Source organism: Macaca mulatta, chromosome 9 (assembly GCF_049350105.2).
Source record: "Macaca mulatta isolate MMU2019108-1 chromosome 9, T2T-MMU8v2.0, whole genome shotgun sequence".
NCBI lineage: Eukaryota > Metazoa > Chordata > Mammalia > Primates > Cercopithecidae > Macaca > Macaca mulatta.
This window is the reverse complement of record NC_133414.1, coordinates 82,593,588-82,617,574: the sequence shown is the minus strand read 5'-3', so window position 1 is coordinate 82,617,574 and position 23,987 is coordinate 82,593,588. Positions and strand designations below refer to the sequence as shown.

Below are 23,987 nucleotides of genomic sequence, written 5' to 3'. Positions count from 1 at the left end.
ACAAGAGTGAAACTCTGTCTCAAAAAAAAAAAAAAATTGACCAGGCCTGGTAGTGCACACCTGTAGTCCCAGCTACTCAGGAGGCTGTAGTGGGAGGATGGCTTGAGCCTGGAAGGTCAAAGCTGCAGCGAGCTATGATCACATCACTGCCCTCTAGCAGCCTGGGTAAGAGAGCAAGACCCTGCCAAAAAAAAAAAAAATTAATATATTTCAATCGAAATTGATTTATGAACATAAGACAGCCAACATGATATGAGGAACTCATAACTGATTAACATTGAAGGAAAATAGGCAAAAATAAAAATTCATCTTGTTTTAGAAGGAAAGAAATTGGGAGTTTATCAAATATTTAAAAGAAACACATTTGCAAACTAATGGCCAATACTTAGTCTCATATCCTTCCTTTCTTTCTTCCCTCTACATTTCCTCCAAACTGAACTTCATATATTTCCCACAGCAAACAACCTATGTGATTCCTGCTATGTGCCTTTGCACAGGCTCTTACCCCTTTCTGGAATTCCCAGCTCCTTCAATTGTCTGATGAGTACCTACTTCTCCTTCAAAAGCCAGCTTAAGAGCTTTCTCTCCTCTGAAGCCTGATCCATCCCAGGGGAGTTAACCACTTACTACTTGGCGCTCTTATAGTATTTAGCATTCACCCATATTACAGTTTTTATCATGTTCCATTTCACGTACTTGTTTGTCTGATTCTCCTTGAGAACTAGGATTGCAATTGTTCCTACTTTGAACCACTTCTTAGCACTGTGTTTATATAAAAATTATGTAACTAGAAACTGCAGTAACACCAAGAGCATTTTAATTTAAATTTTACAGTTTAGCTATCTGTTATAGCCCATACAGAATCTGTCAGTAAAATGTGTTAAGTCTCTCTCAAAATCAAAATCCATCATATGTATTCTTGTATTTATTATATATATACACATATGTATAATAAATAAATATATATGTGTGTGTATATATATATTACACACACACACACACACACACTACAGTCATATAGTCACATAGTTTCTAGGTGGCCATACCTCTCAGTTTGCTTGATATGCCTTTTGTAGATCAATTAAGGTCTGTTGACCATTTTATGAATCTTTGTCTCTCAGAAGTAACCCAGTTTTGGTCAGGCGTGGTGGCTCACACCTGTAACCCCAGCACTTTGGGAGGCCAAGGCAGGCAGATCATCTGAGGTCGGGAGTTCAAGACAGCTTGGCCAAAGTGGTGAAACCCTGTCTCTACTAAAAAATATAAAAATTAGCCAGCTGTGGTGGTGCAAACCTATAGTCACAGCTACTCAAAAGGCTGAGGCAGGAGAACCACTCGAACCCATGAGGCGGAGGTTGCAATGAGCCAAGATTACGTCACTGCACTCCAGCCTGAGTGACAGATCCAGACCCCTTCTCGAAAAAAAAAAAAAAAAAAAAAAAGGCATCCTGGTTTGGATAACAAATTACATGTTTCTGCTAATAATTTTCTAAACATTATCAATAGCAAATTAAATTCTCTGTGAAGCCAAATATGCTGACTACAGTTGCTAACACAGGATAATATTTCATTGTTCAAGAGCTATAAAAACAACCTTTTGATTTTTGCTATTAACTGTTACAGTGAATAATGTGGTGCTTCACCCAGATTCCCTTTATAAGGCATTCCCTTTTCAGCTAGAAATACCAGCTGTGATGGCTCACATCTCTTTTCCTCACTGGAAACAGTCCTCAGTTGCAGGATCTGCCTCATCCAAAGTTGCACAGCTCCTAGGATGATGTGCCATCAATGATTGACAGTTGCAGGAATTCTAAGGGTCAATTCCCCTGTTTCAATATGAGACAATTCTGGAAGGCCATCCCAGCTCCAACACTCCCCATAGGACAGCTAAGACTTCCATTGTAAGTTGGCTTCTCTGCAATCTGCCTTTCTCACTTCCTTACACGTTTATTTTCTGAAAGAATGTCCCAACAACTTTTTTGTACTCAGATTTACTTTTGAGTCTGTTCTAATGTACCTGATCTAAAACAACAATCACCCTTCATTCTACTATCAGCTACCTAGGAACTATGCAAGGCTCAGAACCTTTATATTTTGTCCAAGTTAGAACTAATACTTCATGCAAGGATTCTTGATTCTTACTATATTTCTGTCATTTCTACCATTTGACCTAGTTTTATTTTTATGTAACAACTTTGAGTAAAGTTTAATGTTAAAAAACCATAGCAGGAACTTCTAATATATGAGGAATGCCTAAACACTAGGGAATAAAGGAACCTACTTCGTGGGAAAGGATCAGTTGGAATGATCCACAAAGTGAATGACTGACCTGCCCCACAGATGTTAGAAATCATGGCTGCCTCTGCCGGAAGGCAAAAGACAAAGGGCTCTCAGCCTTTAGGCTCTCTGGCCAAGAAGATGTAACCTTTAGGAACTTTCACCTCTGTATTGCTCTCTGCATTTCACCTGTGTACTGATTGCTCTCTGCAAGTCTTAAGTCTTGACACTTTGGAATATTCTCCATTACTTTATAGTTATTTTTATTTTACAAAAATTATTTCATTCTCTTCCTGTACTCTGGCTCTATCTGATTGGTTTCACTTTTATTTAAAAAAAAATGGCTGTCTACTTTTTATTATTTCAGCTTTTCTTACTAGTTCTGCAATCATATAGCTTGCATTTCTGTAGGATTCTCACTATTAATTTTGATTACCGAGAGAGATTAGTACATTAGAGCACAAAGAGGAGATCTATGAGAATAGTCTATTTTCTCAACAGGGGAACCCAGATGCTTCCTTTTCCCCAGTGAGCACTGCACAAGCTCCTCTTAAACCCCAAGTGGGCATTCTATGCCAGATTTACATGACACCAAACTAAACTTGTCAGGAAGGATTTGGAATCATTACTTAACAGTCATCCAGAGAATTAAGGAACATTTAGTAAAGGAATAAGACTAGAACCAGAACAACACAGAAAAATAACAGCTGAAACAATACATTTGTTTTATCTCCAAAACAATTCACATATTTAAATACTTGTCCAATATCTAGTCCTTAATTTAGGCACATAAAAGAAAACAAAGAAAAAAAAAAAAACATTTTTACCAGCTTAACCAGATCCCCACTATTTATTATTTCTCTCAACTCCAAGTTTTTTGAATTATCAGCTCCTATATTCCAGTTTCAATATCTGAATCCAGCCTCTTTCATTTTGATGATTCCTTTGTATCTTCTTGGACTTTGATTTCATGCTCGAATCAATCTAACCTTGGTTGATATCTCTGTTTGGGGCATATCTACTCTTGCACAGACCTATATAGGATACTATTTATTTCTCTTAAGTTATCTAGATATCTGTAAACTCAAAAACATTGTCTCCAACCAAATCAACCACTCAAAAGTCAGCTACAAGTACAGAATAATGAAAACTGTTAAGAATATAAAAATGTAAAGCATCTAGTACACTACACTTGAGCTGATAATGACAATTCTCATATGCAGTCCATGCCAACCAAAAAAGAGAAGGTATGAAGGGAGGGAGGGAGGGAGGGAGGGAGGGAAGAAAAAACTTAGGCTGAAAGCTGCCTTTACATTTTTAGAATTTTAATTCTAACCTGTCTCTTGTATTCAAAAAGTCATTGCATATAGTTTCTCCCAACTGTTTTACCTTATCATCATAAGAAATAAAAATAAATAAATTAATTAAGGCTGGAATTGTTTCCAAAATGCATTTTCAGGAGTGGGATGGAGGTCCTATACAAAAGGAAAAATCCCATAACATATCTTTGCATGTAGTCTTTATATGAATTTTCAGAATTTCCCAAGACATGGAATGCATTAAACTCAAGACACACAATAAAATAGGTTTCTGAATAACAAAGCTAGTCCATTTGATTCTTTATTCACTCAACAAATATGTAATGAGAACCAACAACATGCTTCCACAGAAAACATCAAGAGAAGAAAAAAGTAGGTGGATGAGGGTCTAGAAATGCAAATTCGTTCCTGCATGGAGCTCATGCCTGACTTGTTTACTCTAGCAACATTATCTCTCACTCAATTCTAATAATGCCCTACAGTCATATCACCTGAATATTAACTTTACTAATAATTATACATCACCTGTGTAACACATCCAACCCACCTATAACAATATGATTTCAACCCACTCCCAGAAAAATATCCATGCTTGGTGTTATCTTAGAACTCAAACATGATGGCTGACTGCCTACCATTCTATTTTCACCAATTTCAGAAAGATCACCATGTAAAAATCGTTGATTTCCTGAAGATCATTCCTTTTTCACAGGGCCTCATTGCTCTGCCCATTTATGAAAAACAAATCCTTAATCATGTTATACATCAGAGAATGTGAACTAGGGCTAACCAATCATAGAGATATAACAAAATCAGCAGAAGTATCTTAGAAATATATATCCCTAAGTTTTAAAAGTCAAAAGGTATATTTTCTCTGATCCTAAATGTTTTCTGGAGTGTATTTTTAATGAATAAAAATCCTGTTCTAGAATATGGCTGGATGTGGATCCAAATGCAGAGATTAAAATAAAAAAATTATTTCTGGATATTTACATTGATTTTCAGAAGAGACTTAATGCTTTGCAAAATAAGACCTTTTATAACAGGCAGTCTATTGTATAAATTTAGTAGATGCTTGAAACTCATTTCAATTAATGTCAGAGAGGTTGTTTCTCCATTACATGGCATTTACAATATGCAATCATTTTATTCATTCTTTAATTCAAAAATACAATTCAGCTTTTTCTAAATGCCACGCACTGTGCCTGGGGCTTGGGATAAAACTAAACAAAACAGACATGTGATCTGCCTGCATAGAGCTTAAAGTGTGTGAGGGATGCTGTCCATAATGGATTTGAAACAAAAGGACTGATAATGACTTCACAGAAAACACGAGGGAAGACTAGCATTGATATAATGTTGTGAGTCTCCCAGAGATGTCCACATTCAAATTCCCAGAACCTGTGAATATGTTACCTGACACGGCAAGAGGAATTTTGCAGATGTAATTAAGGTTAAGGGTCTTCAGATGGGAGGATTATCCTGGATAATCTGGGTGGGTCCCACTAATCACATGAGTCCTAAAAAGAAGAGAATTTTTCCAAGGTGTGGTCAGAGAAAGAGAGATGAGGTTGGAAACAGGGTCAGAGAAACGTGACCTTGCTGCCTTACAAGATGGAGGCAGAGGACCATGAGGCAAGGAATGAGGGTGACCTCTAGAAACTGGAAAAGGCAAAAACAATGGACTCTTCCCTAGAGACTCCAGAAAACAATGCATTCCTCCAACACTTTGATTTTTACTCCAGTGAGGCCCAGGTCAGACTTTTGATTACAGAGCTGAAAGATTTAAATTTGTGTGGTTTAAGACACTAAGTGTGTGGTAATTTGTTACAGCAGCAATAGAAAACTAACCAAATATACATACATATGTATCCACTCATAAATTTAACAGGACAGTATATATTAGGGCAAACATATGAGAGGTGACAATGTGCTAGCAGCCCTCACTCTCAGCACCTCCTCAGCCTCCACGACCACCTGGTAGCGCTTGAGGAGCCCTTCAGTCCACCATGGCACCATGGGAGCCCCTCTCTGGGCTGGCTGAGGCCGGACCCGCCTCCCTCTGCTTGCAGGGAAGTGTGGAGGAAGAGGCACCAGCGGGAACCGCCGCTGCAAGCAGGGTGCTCGCAGGCCAGTGTGAGTCCCCGCGGGCGTGGGTGTGAGGGCGGGCACAGGCTAGGCGGGCTGGCACTGCACTCAAATTCTTGGGGGGCCTTAGCTGCCTCCCTGCCTGGCAGGGTTCAGGACTGGCAGGCAGCTCCGCCTGCAGCCCTGGTGCAGGATCCACTAGGTGAGGCCACTGGGCTCCTGAGCTGGATGGGGACTTGGAGAACTTTTATATCTAGCTGCAGGATTGTATGTGCACCAATCAGCACTCTGTATCTAGCTAACCTAGTGGGGACTTGGAGAACTTTTTGGTCTAGCACTCTGTGTCTAGCTCAAGGAATGTAAACACACCAATCAGCACTCTGTCAAAACGGACCAATCAGCTCTCTGTAAAATAGACCAATCAACTCTCTGTAAAATGGACAAATCAGCAGGATGTGGGTCGGGCCAGATAAGGGAATAAAAGCAGGCTGCCCAAGCCAGCCAGCAGTAACCTGCTGGGGTACCATTCCACACTGTGGAAGCTTTGTTCTATCAGTCTTTGCAATAAATCTTGCGGCTGCTCACTCTTTGACTCCACGCTGCCTTTATGAGCTGTAACAGGCAGCTGTAACACTCACTGCGAAGGTCTGCAGCTTCACTCCTGAAGCCAATGAGACCACGAACCCACTGGGAAGAACAAACAACTCCAGACATGCTGCCTTTAAGAGCTGTAACACTCACAGTGAAGGTCTGCAGCTTCACTCCTGACAGCAAGACCACGAACCCACCAGAAGGAAGTAGCTCCAGACACATCTAAATGTCTGAAGGAACAAATTCCGGACAAACATCTTTAAGAACTGTAACACCCACCGCGAGGGTCCGCGGCTTCATTCTTGAAGCCAGTGAGACCAAGAACCCACCAATTCCAGACACAACATACATAATCAATAGTGTTAAGTGGTTGTCTGTCTTGTCTGTTATAGACCCATCTGGTCTCATTTATTACTAATTTCTTCCTAATGTGACAAGACATTGACCTTATTGAATGTTGAAATTCTATTTTAGAAAATGATCAAGACTTGCTGATCTGTTTAAGGAAGTGAATTTATTTAGAATCAGAGGAGTCATGGTTGTGTGGACTGAGCCTGAGACAAACATAAGCTGATTCATTTCTCACTGCTGAACTGCTCTGGCTGGACGCAGTAGACTTGCACAATTTAAGCCAATCTCTGAAGTCTCCTTCAGCTAAAAGACTCACAGGTTTTGATGAATTAATCACTTTCAGTTTTTGTGCTTATCATCAAGCATTTACTCCATCAGCACAGCTCAATTACAAAAGCTACTGACTGATCTGAAAAACAACTGGGTCCACCAAAGGAGACACAGTATTCCTTAAAGTAGAAAGATGAGGACTTAAGTGCTAGAGCCATCTCAAGTCTTTGAGCAAACGCTGAGCAAGGTTTGAGTTTGGCTAGTTCCAGAAAAATGCATTCCCTTTCAGTAAAACTGATGCAACAGCTATAAAGAAGCAGTATTTGTGATAGAAACCTGGAGTGGCAGTAAACCTGGGGATGAGATCTCATAATACACTCCACAGTTTTCCAGGTTGGTTCCTGCTACTTAATTCCAATATTCATTAGCTCAGTTCATTTGCTTAGTTTAAGAAAACCATAAAATCACCACTATTTTGATGTGATATGTGTTTATTATATACAGGGCCAGTTTCAGGGGCCTACTACTGCACACAGGATCCCAATTTTAGACAGGGTCCCAGGCTTGGGTTTTCATGCTATGCTACCACACTCTTGAAATTTTTAACAATTTTACCTTTGAATCTGTGTAGTCCAATGCGGCAATGAAGCACACGTCTTGGCTCATATGCAGTCCTACCTCCAAGTGACTTCCTGGGATAGTTCCTCAGACAGTTCTCCCACCCAGTGATTACTGCCGCCCTTTATTCCTTGTGGGGGCCTTGGCACACCCTGGGGTAGGTCAGGGTCATTTGGTGGAGCCACAGACGTCTGTGAGGGTCTGCAATCACTTTATAAGTACCTCTATACTCTAGAAATCTAACATTAAATAGCAAATAAAAATAACCTTTCAGAGGTCACTAGAGACTGTGTAAGAAAGCTACAGTTCCATTCCCTGCTTTTTGTACAAGAAGCCTGACATTTTCATTTTGCACTAGGCCCCACAAATTACGTGGCCAACCTTATGTATGTGGGTAAGTGTGCACATGTGTGTATATCTGAGTTTGTATCTATAAAGAATAAAATAACTTTCTATTTATCCATTTTAGATAAACTGAACTTGTAACTTTGTAATTTCTAGAGAAAATAAATGTATCTATAACTTTACAGTATTTTATCTGTGAAGATGAGAATAATAATTGTAATAGTTTACAGATTATGGGAGAAGGCATTCCAATACAATATTATCTTCTGAGTTTTTTAAGACTGATGAATTACCTTGAAAAATATTTAAGAATATATGATATGCTAAAATTGGGGATATTCTAGCTTCAGGCATTCTGGCAGCAGGACATGACATTACTAAAATTTTCTTATTAAAGAAATCTACCTTACAACTTTGATTTATTGACAGGTGAGAGATTTCTGGTCAGGGAGCAAAGTCATCAAATATTAAGAGTATGAAGATACATCAAATGTGTTGAAGGGTCCTCAAAATGCACCAAATAATTTTAGTGCGTTTCAGTTATTCACACAAAGTAATTATATTGAACAATCTCAAATATCTTAAATTCATACCCAAAAAGTCACACGCTTTGTAACTAATCATTCTCAAAACATACCTACATGAGTCTTGAATTCTTCCATTTATAATAATGCAGATGAACAAAATATTCCTATTATAACTTTCATTTTGTTTAGCTCTATTATTTAAGGAATCTTCATAATCAACATATAATTGACAATATATTCAAGATTTTTCTCTTCACTTTATAAATGTTACCAAGATTTGAGGGCAACAATAGTTATAGACATTCCATAGAGAAGAGACATATATTTCACACATATATGTATGTATACAATGAAACAAAATGGATTTTGAAACAAATATTTTTGCCCTAAATTTAGACATTTCCAATATTTCTGAGTAATAGCTAAAACTTAAAAAAAAAAAAAAAAAAAAAACTAGACACTGTCACATCTGAAAAAGATTAGCAGCTGCCAAAACTGTGTGGGTGCCTGTAATCCTAGCACTTTGGGAGGCCAAGGTGGGAGGGTCACTTGAGCCCAGGAGTTCGAGATCAGTCTGGGCATTATGGCAAAACCCCATCTCTACAAAAACTACAAAAATTAGCTGAGCATGGTAACACACCTGTAGTCCCAGCTACTTGGAAGGCTGAGGTAGAAGGATCCTGTGAGCCCAGGAGTTCGATGTTGCCATTAGCTGTGATCGCCCAACTGCACTTGAGCCTGGGCAACAGAGCAAGACACACTCTATCTCCATAAAACCAAACAACAACAAAAATAACAACTGGCATGGGCTCTTTACACACCTTTAAACATAGCTAATGACCCCTGTAATATCACTTTTATTGACTACTAACTTCTAATGGCCTTTCATTATTCACCAATTTAATCCTGAGCAATCTGCCCCTCTCTTTATCTTCTTTATATCTCTTAAATTTATGTGCAACTCTAGTTACCTTTCTCCAATCCTGATTTCCTTCTTCAACTAATACTGAGATACTTCCACAAACAAAACGGTCACTTGTAAATACTCCTCTGGTTCTGACTTCATCCCTAGAAACTCCCAGGGTTGTTGTTCCCCAAAAATAACCAAGCAGAACTCACTTAGAAAATCAACCCATGTAAAATCACATACTCATTTGTAATTTATCCTGTTTTGTACACAGAAAGTATCTCAGCATATATTCAAAGTACAAGGAAAGAGGGGCTAGGGATGGGAGGGCAAACAAGTCACCTACATTGTTCATGTACTCTGAAAGCAGATCCTGAAGAGCCTGGCGAATGGCATTGCATTCTGCAATAATCCGCTCCCGGTGGAAGTCCCTCGTGCATGAAGAATCTGCCAGCAGAGCAGCCCCACTGATAATGGCTTCGAGTCGTTTCTCTAGTGATGGTCTTATTTCCTCCTCAGTCACTGTGAGTGGATTCAGGACAATTAAATTCTAAGAGAAGAAAACATTTGTATGGTTAGAACTCCATGGCATTTCACTTTTATGAAAAACAGATGTTATTTTGTTTTGCATTTAAAATTCAGATGTGATAATGAAGAGAACTGTGTTTTTACTGCCTCGACTGGTTCACACATAATGCTATGTAGTGATTATTATTCTGATAACTAATGAAAGTGATGCAATTGTGAGCATTTGTTCTAGCCTCAGACAGACCTGGATTCAGATCTTACCTTTTCCCCTCATGCAGATATCTTAGACTTGCTGAGCCTCAACCTTTTGACCTATAAGAGCAGAACATTAATGTTGCCTGTGTTGTAAAACTGTTGAAAGAATGATATAAATGCTTAATACACTGACTGGAGCATATTAACTGTTATTTACAATAGTAACTTTTACAGGCTGTACTGTTTACACAATATTTTTTTTTCAATGTGCAATTATTTATTTACTTATTTATTTATTCTTATTATTATACTTTAAGTTCTAGGGTACATGTGCATAACGAGCAGGTTTGTTACATATGTATATTGTGCCATGTTGCTGTGCTGCACCCATCAACTCGTCATTTACATCAGGTATAACTCCCAATGCAATCCCTCCCCCCTCCCCCCTTCCCATGATAGGCCCCAGTGTGTGATGTTCCCCTTCCAGAGTCCAAGTGATCTCATTGTTCAGTTCCCACCTATGAGTGAGAACATGCGGTGTTTGCTTTTCGGTTCTTGTGATAGTTTGCTAAGAATGATGGTTTCCAGCTGCATCCATGTCCCTACAAAGGACACAAACTCATCCTTTTTTATGGCTGCATAGTATTCCATGGTGTATATGTGCCACATTTTCTTAATCCAGTCTGTCACTGATGGACATTTGGGTTGATTACAAGTCTTTGCTATTGTGAATAGTGCCACAATAAACATACGTGTGCATGTGTCTTTATAGCAGCATGATTTATAATCCTTTGGGTATATCCCCAGTAATGGGATGGCTGGGTCATATGGTACATCTAGTTCTAGATCCTTGAGGAATCGCCATACTGTTTTCCATAATGGTTGAACTAGTTTACAATCCCACCAACAGTGTAAAAGTGTTCCTATTTCTCCACATCCTCTCCAGCACCTGTTGTTTCCTGACTTTTTAATGATCGCCATTCTAACTGGTGTGAGATGGTATCTCATTGTGGTTTTGATTTGCATTTCTCTGATGGCCAGTGATGAAGAGCATTTTTTCATGTGTCTGTTGGCTGTATGAATGTCTTCTTTAGAGAAATGTCTGTTCATATCCTTTGCCCACTTTTTGATGGGGTTGTTTGTTTTTTTCTTCTGAATTTGTTGGAGTTCCTTGTAGGTTCTGGATATTAGCCCTTTGTCAGATGAGTAGATTGCAAAAATTTTCTCCCATTCTGTAGGTTGCCTGTTCACTCTGATGGTAGTTTCTTTTGCTGTGCAGAAGCTCATTAGTTTAATGAGATCCCATTTGTCAATTTTGGCTTTTGCTGCCGTTGCTTTTGGTGTTTTAGACATGAAGTCTTTGCCCATGCCTATGTCCTGAATGGTACTACCTAGGTTTTCCTCTAGGGTTTTTATGGTATTAGGTCTAACATTTAAGTCTCTAATCCATCTTGAATTAATTTTTGTATAAGGAGTAAGGAAAGGGTCCAGTTTCAGCTTTCTACTTATGGCTAGCCAATTTTCCCAGCACCATTTATTAAATAGGGAATCCTTTCCCCATTTCTTGTTTCTCTCAGGTTTGTCAAAGATCAGATGGCTGTATATGTGTGGTATTATTTCTGAGGACTCTGTTCTGTTCCATTGGTCTATATCTCTGTTTTGGTACCAGTATCATGCTGTTTTGGTTACTGTAGCCTTGTAGTATAGTTTGAAGTCAGGTAGCGTGATGCCTCCAGCTTTGTTCTTTTGACTTAGGATTGTCTTGGAGATGCGGGCTCTTTTTTGGTTCCATATGAACTTTAAAGCATTTTTTTCCAATTCTGTGAAGAAACTCAGTGGTAGCTTGATGGGGATGGCATTGAATCTATAAATTACCTTGGGCAGTATGGCCATTTTCACGATATTGATTCTTCCTATCCATGAGCATGGTATGTTCTACCATTTGTTTGTGTCCTCTTTTATTTCACTGAGCAGTGGTTTGTAGTTCTCCTTGAAGAGGTCCTTTACATCCCTTGTCAGTTGGATTCCTAGGTATTTTATTCTATTTGAAGCAATTGTGAATGGAAGTTCATTCATGATTTGGCTCTCTGTTTGTCTGTTACTGGTGTATAAGAATGCTTGTGATTTTTGCACATTAATTTTGTATCCTGAGACTTTGCTGAACTTGCTTATCAGCTTAAGGAGATTTTGGGCCGAGACAATGGGATTTTCTAAATATACAATCATATCATCTGCAAAGAGGGACAATTTGACTTCTTCTTTTCCTAACTGAATACCCTTGATTTCTTTCTCTTGCCTGATTGCCCTAGCCAGAGCTTCCAACACTATGTTGAATAGGAGTGGTGAGAGAGGGCATCCCTGTCTTGTGCCAATTTTGAAAGGGAGTATTTCCAGTTTTTGCCCATTCAGTATGATATTGGCTGTAGGTTTGTCATAAATAGCTCTTATTATTTTGAGGTACGTTCCATCAATACCAAATTTATTGAGAGTTTTTAGCATGAAGGGCTGTTGAATTTTGTCAAAAGCCTTTTCTGCATCTATTGAGATAATCATGTGATTCTTGTCTTTGGTTCTTTTTATATGCTGGATTATGTTTATTGATTTGCGAATGTTGAACCAGCCTTGCATCCCAGGGATGAAGCCCACTTGATCATGGTGGATAAGCTTTTTGATGTGCTGCTGGATCCGGTTTGCCAGTATTTTATTGAGGATTTTTGCATCGATGTTCATCAGGGATATTGGTCTAAAATTCTCTTTTTTTGTTGTGTCTCTGCCAGGCTTTGGTATCAGGATGATGTTGGCCTCATAAAATGAATTAGGGAGGATTCCCTCTTTTTCTATTGATTGGAATAGTTTCACAAGGAATGGTACCAGCTCTTCCTTGTACCTCTGGTAAAATTCAGCTGTGAATCCATCTGGTCCTGGACTTTTTTTGGTTGGTAGGCTATTAATTATTGCCTCAATTTCAGAGCCTACTATTGGTCTATTCAGGGATTCAACTTCTTCCTGGTTTAGTCTTGGAAGAGTGTAAGTGTCCAGGAAATTATCCATTTCTTCTAGGTTTTCTAGTTTATTTGCATAGAGGTGTTTATGGTATTCTCTGATGGTAGTTTGCATTTCTGTGGGGTCGGTGGTGATATCCCCTTTATCATTTTTTATTGCGTCTATTTGATTCTTCTCTCTTTTCTTCTTTATTAGTCTTGCTAGTGGTCTATCAATTCTTCTCTCTTTTCTTCTTCATTAGTCTTGCTACCGGTCTATCAATTTTGTTGATCTTATCAAAAAACCAACTCCTGGATTCATTGATTTTTTGGAGGGTTTTTTGTGTCTCTATCTCCTTCAGTTCTGCTCTGATCTTAGTTATTTATTGCTTTCTGCTAGCTTTTGAATGTGTTTGCTCTTGCTTCTCTAGTTCTTTTAATTGTGATGTTAGAATGTCAATTTTAGATCTTTCCTGCTTTCTCTTGTGGGCATTTAGTGCTATAAATTTCCCTCTACACACTGCTTTAAATGTGTCCCAGAGATTCTGGTATGTTGTATCTTTGTTCTCATTGATTTCAAAGAACATCTTTGTTTCTGCCTTCATTTCATTATGTACCCAGTAGTCAATCAGGAGCAGGTTGTTCAGTTTCCATGTAGTTGAGCGGTTTTGATTGAGGTTCTTTGTCCTGAGTTGTAGTTTCATTGCACTGTGGTCTGAGAGACAGTTTGTTACAATTTCTGTTCTTGTACATTTGCTGAGGAGTGCTTTACTTCCAATTATGTGGTCAATTTTGGAATAAGTACGATGTGGTGCTGAGAAGAATGTATATTCTGTTGATTTGGGGTGGAGAGTTCTATAGATGTCTATTAGGTCTGCTTGCTGCAGAGATGAGTTCAATTCCTGGATATCCTTGTTAACTTTCTGTCTCGTTGATCTGTCTAATGTTGACAGTGGAGTGTTGAAGTCTCCCATTATTATTGTATGGGAGTCTAAGTCTCTTTGTAAGTGTCTAAGGACTTGCTTTATGAATCTGGGTGCTCCTGTATTGGGTGCATATATATTTAGGATAGTTAGCTCTTCCTGTTGAATTGATCCTTTTACCATTATGTAATGGCCTTCTTTGTCTCTTTTGATCTTTGATGGTTTAAAGTCTGTTTTATCAGAGACTAGGATTGCAACCCCTGCTTTTTTTTGTTCTCCATTTGCTTGGTAAATCTTCCTCCATCCCTTTATTTTGAGCCTATGTATGTCTCTGCGTGTGAGATGGGTCTCCTGAATACAGCAGACTGATGGGTCTTGACTCTTTATCCAGATTGCCAGTCTGTGTCTTTTAATTGGAGCATTTAGTCCATTTACATTTAAGGTTAATATTGATATGTGTGAACTTGATCCAGCCATTATGATATTAACTGGTTATTTTGCTCGTTAGTTGATGCAGTTTCTTCCTAGCCTAAATGGTCTTAACATTTTGGCATGTTTTTGCAATGGCTGGTACCAGTTGTTCCTTTCCATGTTTAGTGCTTCCCACAGGGTCTCTTGTAAGGCAGGCCTAGTGGTGACAAAATCTCTAAGCATTTGCTTATCTGTAAAGGATTTTATTTCTCCTTCACTTATGAAACTTAGTTTGGCTGGATATGAAATTCTAGGTTGAAAATTCTTTTCTTTAAGAATGTTGAATATTGGCCCCCACTCTCTTCTGGCTTGGAGAGTTTCTGCTGAGAGATCTGCTGTTAGTCTGATGGGCTTCCCTTTGTGGGTAACCCGACTTTTCTCTCTGGCTGCCCTTAAGATTTTTTCCTTCATTTCAACTTTGGTGAAGCTGGCAATTATGTGTCTTGGAGTTGCTCTTCTCGAGGAGTATCTTTGTGGCATTCTCTGTATTTCCTGAATTTGAATGTTGGCCTTCCCTACTAGGTTGGGGAAGTTCTCCTGGATGATATCCTGAAGAGTGTTTTCCAACTTGGTTCCATTTTCCCCCTCACTTTCAGGCACCCCAATCAGACATAGATTTGGTCTTTTTACATAATCCCATACTTCTTGCAGGCTTTGTTCATTTCTTTTTCTTCTTTTTTCTTTTGGTTTCTCTTCTCGCTTCATTTCATTCATTTGATCCTCGATCGCTGATACTCTTTCTTCCAGTTGATCTAGTCGGTTACTGAAGCTTGTGCATTTGTCACGTATTTCTCGTGTCATGGTTTTCATCTCTTTCATTTCGTTTATGACCTTCTCTGCATTAATTACTCTAGCCATCAATTCTTCCACTTTTTTTTCAAGATTTTTAGTTTCTTTGCGCTGGGTAAGTAATTCCTCCTTTAGCTCTGAGAAGTTTGATGGACTGAAGCCTTCTTCTCTCATCTCGTCAAAGTCATTCTCCATCAAGCTTTGATCCGTTGCTGGCGATGAGCTGCGCTCCTTTGCCGGGGGACATGCGCTCTTATTTTTTGAATTTCCAGCTTTTCTGCCCTGCTTTTTCCCCATCTTTGTGGTTTTATCTGCCTCTGGTCTTTGATGATGATGGTGACGTACTGATGGGGTTTTGGTGTAGGTGTCCTTCCTGTTTGATAGTTTTCCTTCTAACAGTCAGGACTCTCAGCTGTAGGTCTGTTGGAGATTGCTTGAGGTCCACTCCAGATCCTGTTTGCCTGGGTGTCAGCAGCAGAGGCTGCAGAAGATAGAATATTGCTGAACAGCGAGTGTCCCTGTCTGATTCTTTCTTTGGAGGCTTCCTCTCAGGGATGTACTCCACCCTGTGAGGTGTGGGGTGTCAGACTGCCCCTAGTGGGGGATGTCTCCCAGTTAGGCTACTCAGGGGTCAGGGACCCACTTGAGCAGGCAGTCTGTCCGTTCTCAGATCTCAGCCTCCGTGTTGGGAGATCCACTGCTCTCTTCAAAGCTGTCAGACAGAGTCGTTTGCGTCTGCAGAGGTTTCTGCTGCTTTTGTGGTTGTTTACTGTGCCCTGTCCCCAAAAGTGGAGTCTACAGAGACAGGCAGGTTTCCTTGAGCTGCTGTGAGCTCCACCCAGTTCGAGCTTCCCAGTGGCTTTGTTTACCTACTTAAGCCTCAGCAATGGTGGGCGCCCCTCCCCCAGACTCGCTGCTGCCTTGCAGTGAGATCGCAGACTGCTGTGCTAGCAATGAGGGAGGCTCCGTGGGCGTGGGACCTTCCTGGCCAGGTGTGGGACATAATCTCTTGGTGTGCCTGTTTGCTTAAAGCGCAGTATTGGGGTGGGAGTTACCCGATTTTCCAGGTATTGTGTGTCTCAGTTCTCCTGGCTAGGAAAAGGGATTCCCTTCCCCCTTGCACTTCCCAGGTGAGGAGATGCCTCGCCCTGCTTCAGCTCTCGCTGGTGGGGCTGCAGCAGCTGACCAGCACTGACTGTCCGGCACTCCCTAGTCAGATTAACCCAGTACCTCAGTTGAAAATGCAGAAATCACCGGTCTTCTGTGTTGCTCGCGCTGGGAGTTGAAGACTGGAGCTGTTCCTATTCAGCCATCTTGCTCCGCCCCCCCTGTTTACACAATATTTTCATGTATCTCATCCTGATAGCACCATGAGGAAGTGGGCAGCAAGGTATTATAACCACACATTTCAGCTGATGATGAGTGAGGCTGAAGGCTGTCTTACCCAAGGTCATAGAGCAAATAAATAGTGACGTTCAGATAAGTATCCAGGTCTTTCAATACCAGATATAATATTATTTTCATTATGTCTCACTTTCAATCATAAACTTTAGTTAACTGTAACACTAACATATCAAAGTAAATTCTGAATTTTAATTATTTAATTTAAAACATAAAACTGCTTCTTCCTGTTGATCTATTATAACTTCCAGCTATTTCCAGCTATTAGAACTTGACATGGTATTTTTAAGGTTTCCATTAAACATATCTTTAGGTAATAGGAGTCAAGATAATCTAAAGCCTGGTAAGAAAAGATGGAGGGTATATGCTGCTCTAAGGGTCTTTTATTAAAATACTCCACGAGAGGAAGTCTTTCCAAGATTAGGCATAATGTGAAAATTGAAGAAAAAGATAGTGTAGAATAAAAGCTCTCGGAAGAACCCTTAACATGAAATGCAGTCACATAATGATATTCAGAGTGTGAAAGTCTGAGTGTGAATCTACACACAAACACACTGAAGATATAAGATCTTCCTAGTGTACAATCTTATGTATAAGATTATAGATGTGTATATGTATTTTATATAGATAGAGGTGTGTATGTATGTAAATAAGTAAGTATATGTATGTGTTTATATACAAAATCTTACACTGATCCTTGTGTTACATTACATTCTGATAAATATTTGGGTATTGAAAGCAGCCAGGATACAATTTTAAAAGTCACAACTGTAGAGTCAAGCTAGGAAGAGAAAATTATTATAGAAAAAGAAATAATTTTAAAACAATTTTTTTTAAAAAATGGTACTATGTAATGTTCTCTTACTATAAAATGTGAGGGGACTCCAAAAAGTTCACGTAAAAAATGGAGTTAAAATATAAAAATAAAAAATATAAATTTTATTTTTCAACATAAGCTCCATCGAGTTCAAGAAATGTATGCAAGTGATGATACCAGCTATTTAGTCCATCTCTAAAGAATTGAAGCTTCTGGGAATTTATCTATGTCATTGCAGTCTTTTTTACATTATTAACTGAAGAAAAATAGATGCCCTTTACAATTTTTTTAAGATTAGGAAACAAAAAGGAGTCAGAAAGAGCCAAATCGGGACTGTAACATGGATGCCTAATAATTTCCCATGCAAACTCTTGCAAAATTGCCCTTGTTTAACGAGAGGAATAAGCACGAGTATTATTGTGGTGGAGAGGGACTCTCTGGTGAAGCTTTCATGGGCATTTTTCTGCTAACGCTTTGGCCAACTCTCTTAAAACACTCTTATGGTAGTTATCATTCTTTGGCCTCCCAGCAAATTAACAGACAAAATGTCTTGAGGATCCCAAACACTATTGCCATGACCTTTGCTCTTGACTGGTCCAATTTTGCCTTGACTGGATTACTTTCACCTCTTGGCAGCTATTGTTTGACTGTGCTGTGCCTTAGGGATCGTACTGGTAAAGCCATGTTCTACCTCCTTTTACATTTCGTTGGAGAAATGCTTCAGGATCTTGATATCAATTGCTTAAAAAATTTCTGCTGAAAGCTCTGCTCTTATCTGCAGCTTCTCTGGGAGCAGCATTTTTGACACTCATCAAGTAGAAAGTTGGCTCAACTTTAATATTTTAGTCATAACTGCATAAGCTGAAGTGATTGAGATGTCTATGCTGTTGGCTATTGTTTGTGCTGTTAATAGTCCTTTTCAATTAAGACATGAACAAGATTAATTTTTTCCTCACAAATTGATGTGGATGGTCTGCCACCTTGAGCTTCATCTTTGACATCATCTCATCTCTTACTAAAATGAGTTATCCACTTGTAAACTGCTGATTTCTTTGAGGCATTGTCCTTATAAACCTTTTATAAAGCATCACTGATTTCACCATTCTTTCGCCTGATCTTCACCATATATTTAATGTTTGTTCTTGCTTCATTTTTATCAGAATTCAAATTGCTGATAGAGGTTCTTCAAACTGGTGTTTTATCTTTCTTAGTGCCTCAAACTAAATCCCATTCAGACATGTTAAAACAAGTTCGTATCAGTTTATTTTGGTGGAAAAAAATGTTGAAATTCATGCATAGTTTTTTTTTAATACACATTCTTCATGAACTTTTTGAAGGCCCCTTATAAAATGTAAAATATAAACTAGAATATAGATCTGATATAAAATTGGTTAAATATCTTAAAAGCATGTAGGAGAATTCTTACTTTCCTGACTCTTTTCTTCCTATTTTTCTTTCTTTCTTTCTTTCTTTTTTTTTTTTTTCCAGACAAAGTCTTGCTCTGTCGCCAGGTTTGAGTGCAGTGGCGCGATCTTGGCTCACTGCAACCTCTGCCTCCCAAGTTCAAGCAATTATCCCTGCCTCAGCCTCCCAAGTAGCTGGGACTACAGGCAAGCGTCACCAGGTCCAGCTCATTTTTGTATTTTTAGTAGAGACAGGGTTTCACCATGTTTGCCAGGATGGTTGCAATCTCTTGACCATGTGATCCACCTGCCTCAGCTTCCTGAAGCGCTGGGATTACAGGCATGAGCCACCACACCCGACCTTTTCTTCCTGTTTTTCAATTCCTCTATTGAGTCTCTCCATTTTTCCATCTTACATGGAAAAAAAAATTTAAAAAACAACATGAAAGGAAATTAACTGTATAAAAGGCAAATTTAACATTTTCTTTACCTAGTAGATATTATTTTTGATGAAACCATAATCCCTACCATGGGCTTGGCCATCAGTTAAGGCTTCATTCATCTGTCTTCCCCTTTATTTCATTTGCCACTTTTACCACATCTTTCTTTGGCTCACTCATTTAGTACAGACTTTCCACTCCAATGTTTCATAACAAAAATGAAACTATTTAGGCCGGGCATGGTGGCTCACGCCTGTAATCCCAGCATTTTGGGAGGTTGAGGCGGGCAGATCACGAGGTCAGGAGTGCAAGACCAGCTTGGCCAACATGGTGAAACCCCGTCTCTAGTAAAAATACAAAAATTAGCTGGGAATGGTGGCGCGTTTCTGTAATCCCAGCTACTCGGGAGGCTGAGGCAGGAGAATTGCTTGAACCAGGACCCAGGAGGCAGAAGTTGCAGTAAGCTGAGATCACGCCAGTGCACTCCAGCCTAGGCTACAGAGCGAGACACCATCTCAAAAAAAAAAAAAAAAAAATTAAACCATTTAAAACCTTTTTGGAAATGTACCTCCAGGGTGGCATCATTAAGAAAAGACTATGCAAGCAATATAATTACTCTTTAATTGCTCTAATGCAATTAGAAGATGTGATAGCAGTCAATATGTCTCCAGCATTGTGACGATAGGAAAAGCTGATTACATTTCAAATCTGTTTGTTGTAAGTACTGGAAGAAAAAACTGCTGTGATTTTATGTGTTCTGGCTATGATTTCATGTTAGCAAATGGCCTGTATTGTAGAATTAAGTTCACTCTAGTTTCTGCTCTACAGGATCATTCCTCAAACTATCTCAGCATTTGGAATTTTACATGCTTGACCTTTAAGATTTCTGATTCTTCAAGCTCATCTGAACTCAAATCATTGTCTGTTCTGACATCTGATACCTATAGGCAGGGCTCTTGATTGTGCCTAAAACAATTGTCCTACTATTCCATCTTATTAAAGTTTCACTGACTTTGTCACCGAATCAATAAAAAGCCAAGAATTTTTTAAAGTAAATTGAATGTCCTGTGAAATGGCACTGGATTTGTTTAAGACCAACTGAAATAAATTTTGACCTCTTCTGATGCACCATAGCTATGTTAAAACAGTATTTCAGTGTGTTTCATGGCATTAATCCCATGAAAGACAATCAATAGGATGTTGTTTTTTTCAGGATGCCACTCCATTGAAATAGAAAATATTTTTCCTTTTTTAAAGTTCCACTCAAAGTTCCTTAATACTTTGATTGCTGACAGAACATTATTTTAATGTAATTAAGAGTCCCAACTCCATATTCTTCTGTTAAATTATTTTGTTTAAAAGAGTAAGTATAGCTAGAAATTTAGAACCCAGGTCGTAGAAGCAGATAGCCTGTGTTTGAATCCTGGCCCATAGCTATAAACAAATATATCTGTACTGATATCACCCTCTATATTTTTATCTCTTTCTGGATATCTTATAATTTATTTCATTAATAAATTTCATTCCTTATTTTTCTTCCTACCACTTCTTTTCAAAATTAAAGACTTTAAGTAACTTGCCCAGGATCACTTAGCTAATAAGTAGCGGAGGGAAGAGTCTGTCCAAATCTGTCTACTTCCAGTTCCATGCTGTAAGTACCATGCAATGCTGCTTTTGTTGTCTTATTTAATCATTACCAACCATTTTGTGGCGTATTATCATCATTAATTTATACATGTGAAAATCGAGAGTGAGCAAGATTAAGTAAGTTGTCCAATAATCCCCTTAAAAGAGAAGATGTAGGATTCAAATCCAATTTTATATAACTACCAAATCCTGAAACTTTCTACTACTCTGGGGAAACTGAGATGAAACCACCTGGCAAACTTCTTCATTCACCTGAATCTCATCATGTTTTTCCACTCATTTCTTCTCCTCCTTGTCTTCAAGGAAGACATAGTCTTTCTCTCTCATTCATTTCCTTTCTCTCTCTTTCTCTCTCTCTCTCTCTTTCTCTTTCTCTTTCTCTCTCTCTTATCTCCCCTTTGTTTCTTTCTTTTTTGAAAAAAATTTGAGGAATATCTCACTCTATCACCCAGGCTGGAGTGTAGTTGTGCAATCATGGCTCACTGCAGCCTTGACCTGCCTAGTTCAGGTGACCTTCCCAACTCAGCCTCCAGAGTAACTGGAATCACAGGTGTGTGCCACCCCACTCAGCTAGTTTTTTGTACTTTTTGTAAAGATGGGGTTTCACCATGTTGCTCAGGCTGGTCTCAAACTCCTTAGTTCAGGCAATGCACCTGCCTTGACCTCCCAAGGTACTGGAATTACAGGTGTGAGCCACTGTGCCCAGCCTTCCCCTTTATTTTCAAGGCTATCTTCTCCTCATCGCAAATCCCAAGTACTCTTCAATTATTCCTTCCTTACATTTTGAGTCTCTTAAAGAGCCTACTATGTGCCAGGTACTGTGCTAGGAATTGGTAATAGAATGGTGAGGATCCCTGCCCTCCTCACAGGGCTCACATCTCAGAACTGACAACTATTAACCAAAAAAAATCACAAAAATACATAACCACAATGTGGATGTGTTGTATAAATAAAAAGAGTAGTTAAAGTACAGATTGACCAGGCGTAAGTCTGGACAATTAAATGCAGAATCAAAATGATTAAAGGCAAAGCAGGGCTAGGCACAGTGACTCACGCCTGTAATCCCAGCACTTTGGGGGCAGAGGTGGGCCAATTGCTCGAGCCCAGGAGTTCAACATCAGCCTGGGCAACACAGTGAAACCTGTCTCTACAAAAAATATAAAAATTAGCTGGGCAAGGTGGCACATCCCTGTATTCCCAGCTTCTCAGGAGGCTGAGGTGGGAGGATCATTTGAGCCTGGCAAACCAGTCATTCGTAGAATTCTCAGGGAGGGATTTAGATCCACAGAACTTGGAATTGAAAGTTATAGGTAATCTTGTTGGCAAAGATATAGAGAAAAGGGGAATCCTTATACACTGCTGGTAGAAATATAAACTGATACAGCTATCATGAAAAACAGCTGGAGGTTCCTTTAAAAATTGAAAATAGAACTAATCAGCAATCCCACTACTGTGTATATATCCAAAGGAAATGAAATCAGTATGTCAAAGAGATATCTGTACTCTCATGTTCACTGCAGCATTATTCACAATAGCCAACATATGGAATCACCCTAAGTGTCTACCAATGGCCAAATGGATAAAGAAAATGTAGTATATATGCAATGGAATACTATTCAACCTTTACAAAGAAAAAAATCTGCAGGGTGCCATGAGTCACGCCTATAATTGCAGCACTTTGGAAGGCTGAGATGGGTGGCTGGTTTGAGTCCAGGAGTTCAAGACCAGCCTGGGCAACATGGCAAAACCTCATCTCTACAAAATATACAAAAATTAGCCAGGCATGGTGGCACATGCCTGTAGTTCCAGCTACTAGGGAGGCTGAGGTGGGATAATTGTTTGAGCCCAAGAAGTCGAGGTTGCGGTGAGCTGTGAGCATGCCGCTACACGCTAACCTGGGTTACAGAGCGAGACCCTGTCAAAAAAAAAAAAAAAAAAAAAAAATTCTGTCATTTACATCAACATGGATAAGCCTAGAAGACATTATGTTATGTGAAATAAGCCATGCACAGAAATACAAATACCACGTGATCTCACCTATATGTAAAATCTAAAAGAACCTAACTCAGACACAGAGTGGAGTGGTGGTTACCAGGGGTTGGGGGCAGGTACAGGATTCAGGAGATGCTGGTCAAAAGATTCAAAATTTTACTTTGACGGGAGGAATAAATTCAGGAAATGTATTGTATAACTTGGTAACTATAGTTAATAATAATGTACTATATACTTGAAAATTGCTAAGAGTAGATATTAAGTGTTCTCACCACAAAAAAAAGTATGTGAGGTAGTGCATATATTAGTTTGATGTAGCCACTGAATAATGTATACGTATTTCAAAACATCACGTTATATGCCACAAATATATATAATTTTTATTCACTAATTTTAAAATGTTTAAATGAACTGCTAAAAAAACAGTTTGGATGTGATCTTATCCAGATTTTATGTTATTAAGTCTACCTGAACAGGCATCAGCATTATAATTATAGAACTAGAAGCAGAAAGACTGAAACTTGAAAACAAGCCAAATTGAAGAGAGGTACTTTACATCTGAGTAGACAAAAAAACTGCGTCAAAGGTAGAGAAGGGATCTGTGAAACCAGGAGAATATATATTTCATCCATCTGTAGGAGTTTTGAAAAATCTGACACTATGAAAGAATGATTAAAATTAAATTAAATTGGCACACATCAATATTTTAAAGTACAAAAGATGTATACTACCCACAGAATGGAAGTATGAGAACCAATTCAAATAGTGATGTAGGGAATGTCTTATATTAAATCAGTTAATGGAGAAGATGTAGTTTAAATAAGCATTGCTTATCATTTTTGGTTTTGGTTGTAGCCTAAAGACTATCTTTCAGAAAAGAACTTATAACATAAGGATTATTTTAATCAATATGACTTATAGTGAAAGAAAACTCTATGGCCTCTAGAAAGAAATAATTGCTACATTTTGAGAAGATTGAGATCATAGCTCTATATGTATTTGAGAGAACAATGTGGGATGAATATATATATAATAGCTTGAAAAATTACCAGAATACATGATAAAATAAAAAACAAAATGGCAGGATGATATATATAATGATATCAT

The 23,987-nt window shown here is 38.7% G+C and overlaps 1 protein-coding gene across 4 annotated transcripts in view; it reads right to left on the bottom strand.

The window, feature by feature from the left end:
- The window catches only part of CTNNA3 (catenin alpha 3), a 1,846,283-nt gene that overhangs the window by 1,243,732 nt on the left and 578,564 nt on the right, over positions 1 to 23,987 (bottom strand). For all 4 annotated transcript variants that reach the window (XM_077946706.1, XM_077946707.1, XM_028827066.2 and 1 more), the window contains one exon: positions 9,640 to 9,843. In XM_077946706.1, the coding sequence (XP_077802832.1) occupies positions 9,640 to 9,843 (204 nt within the window). The remainder of the gene's footprint in view (positions 1 to 9,639; positions 9,844 to 23,987) is intronic.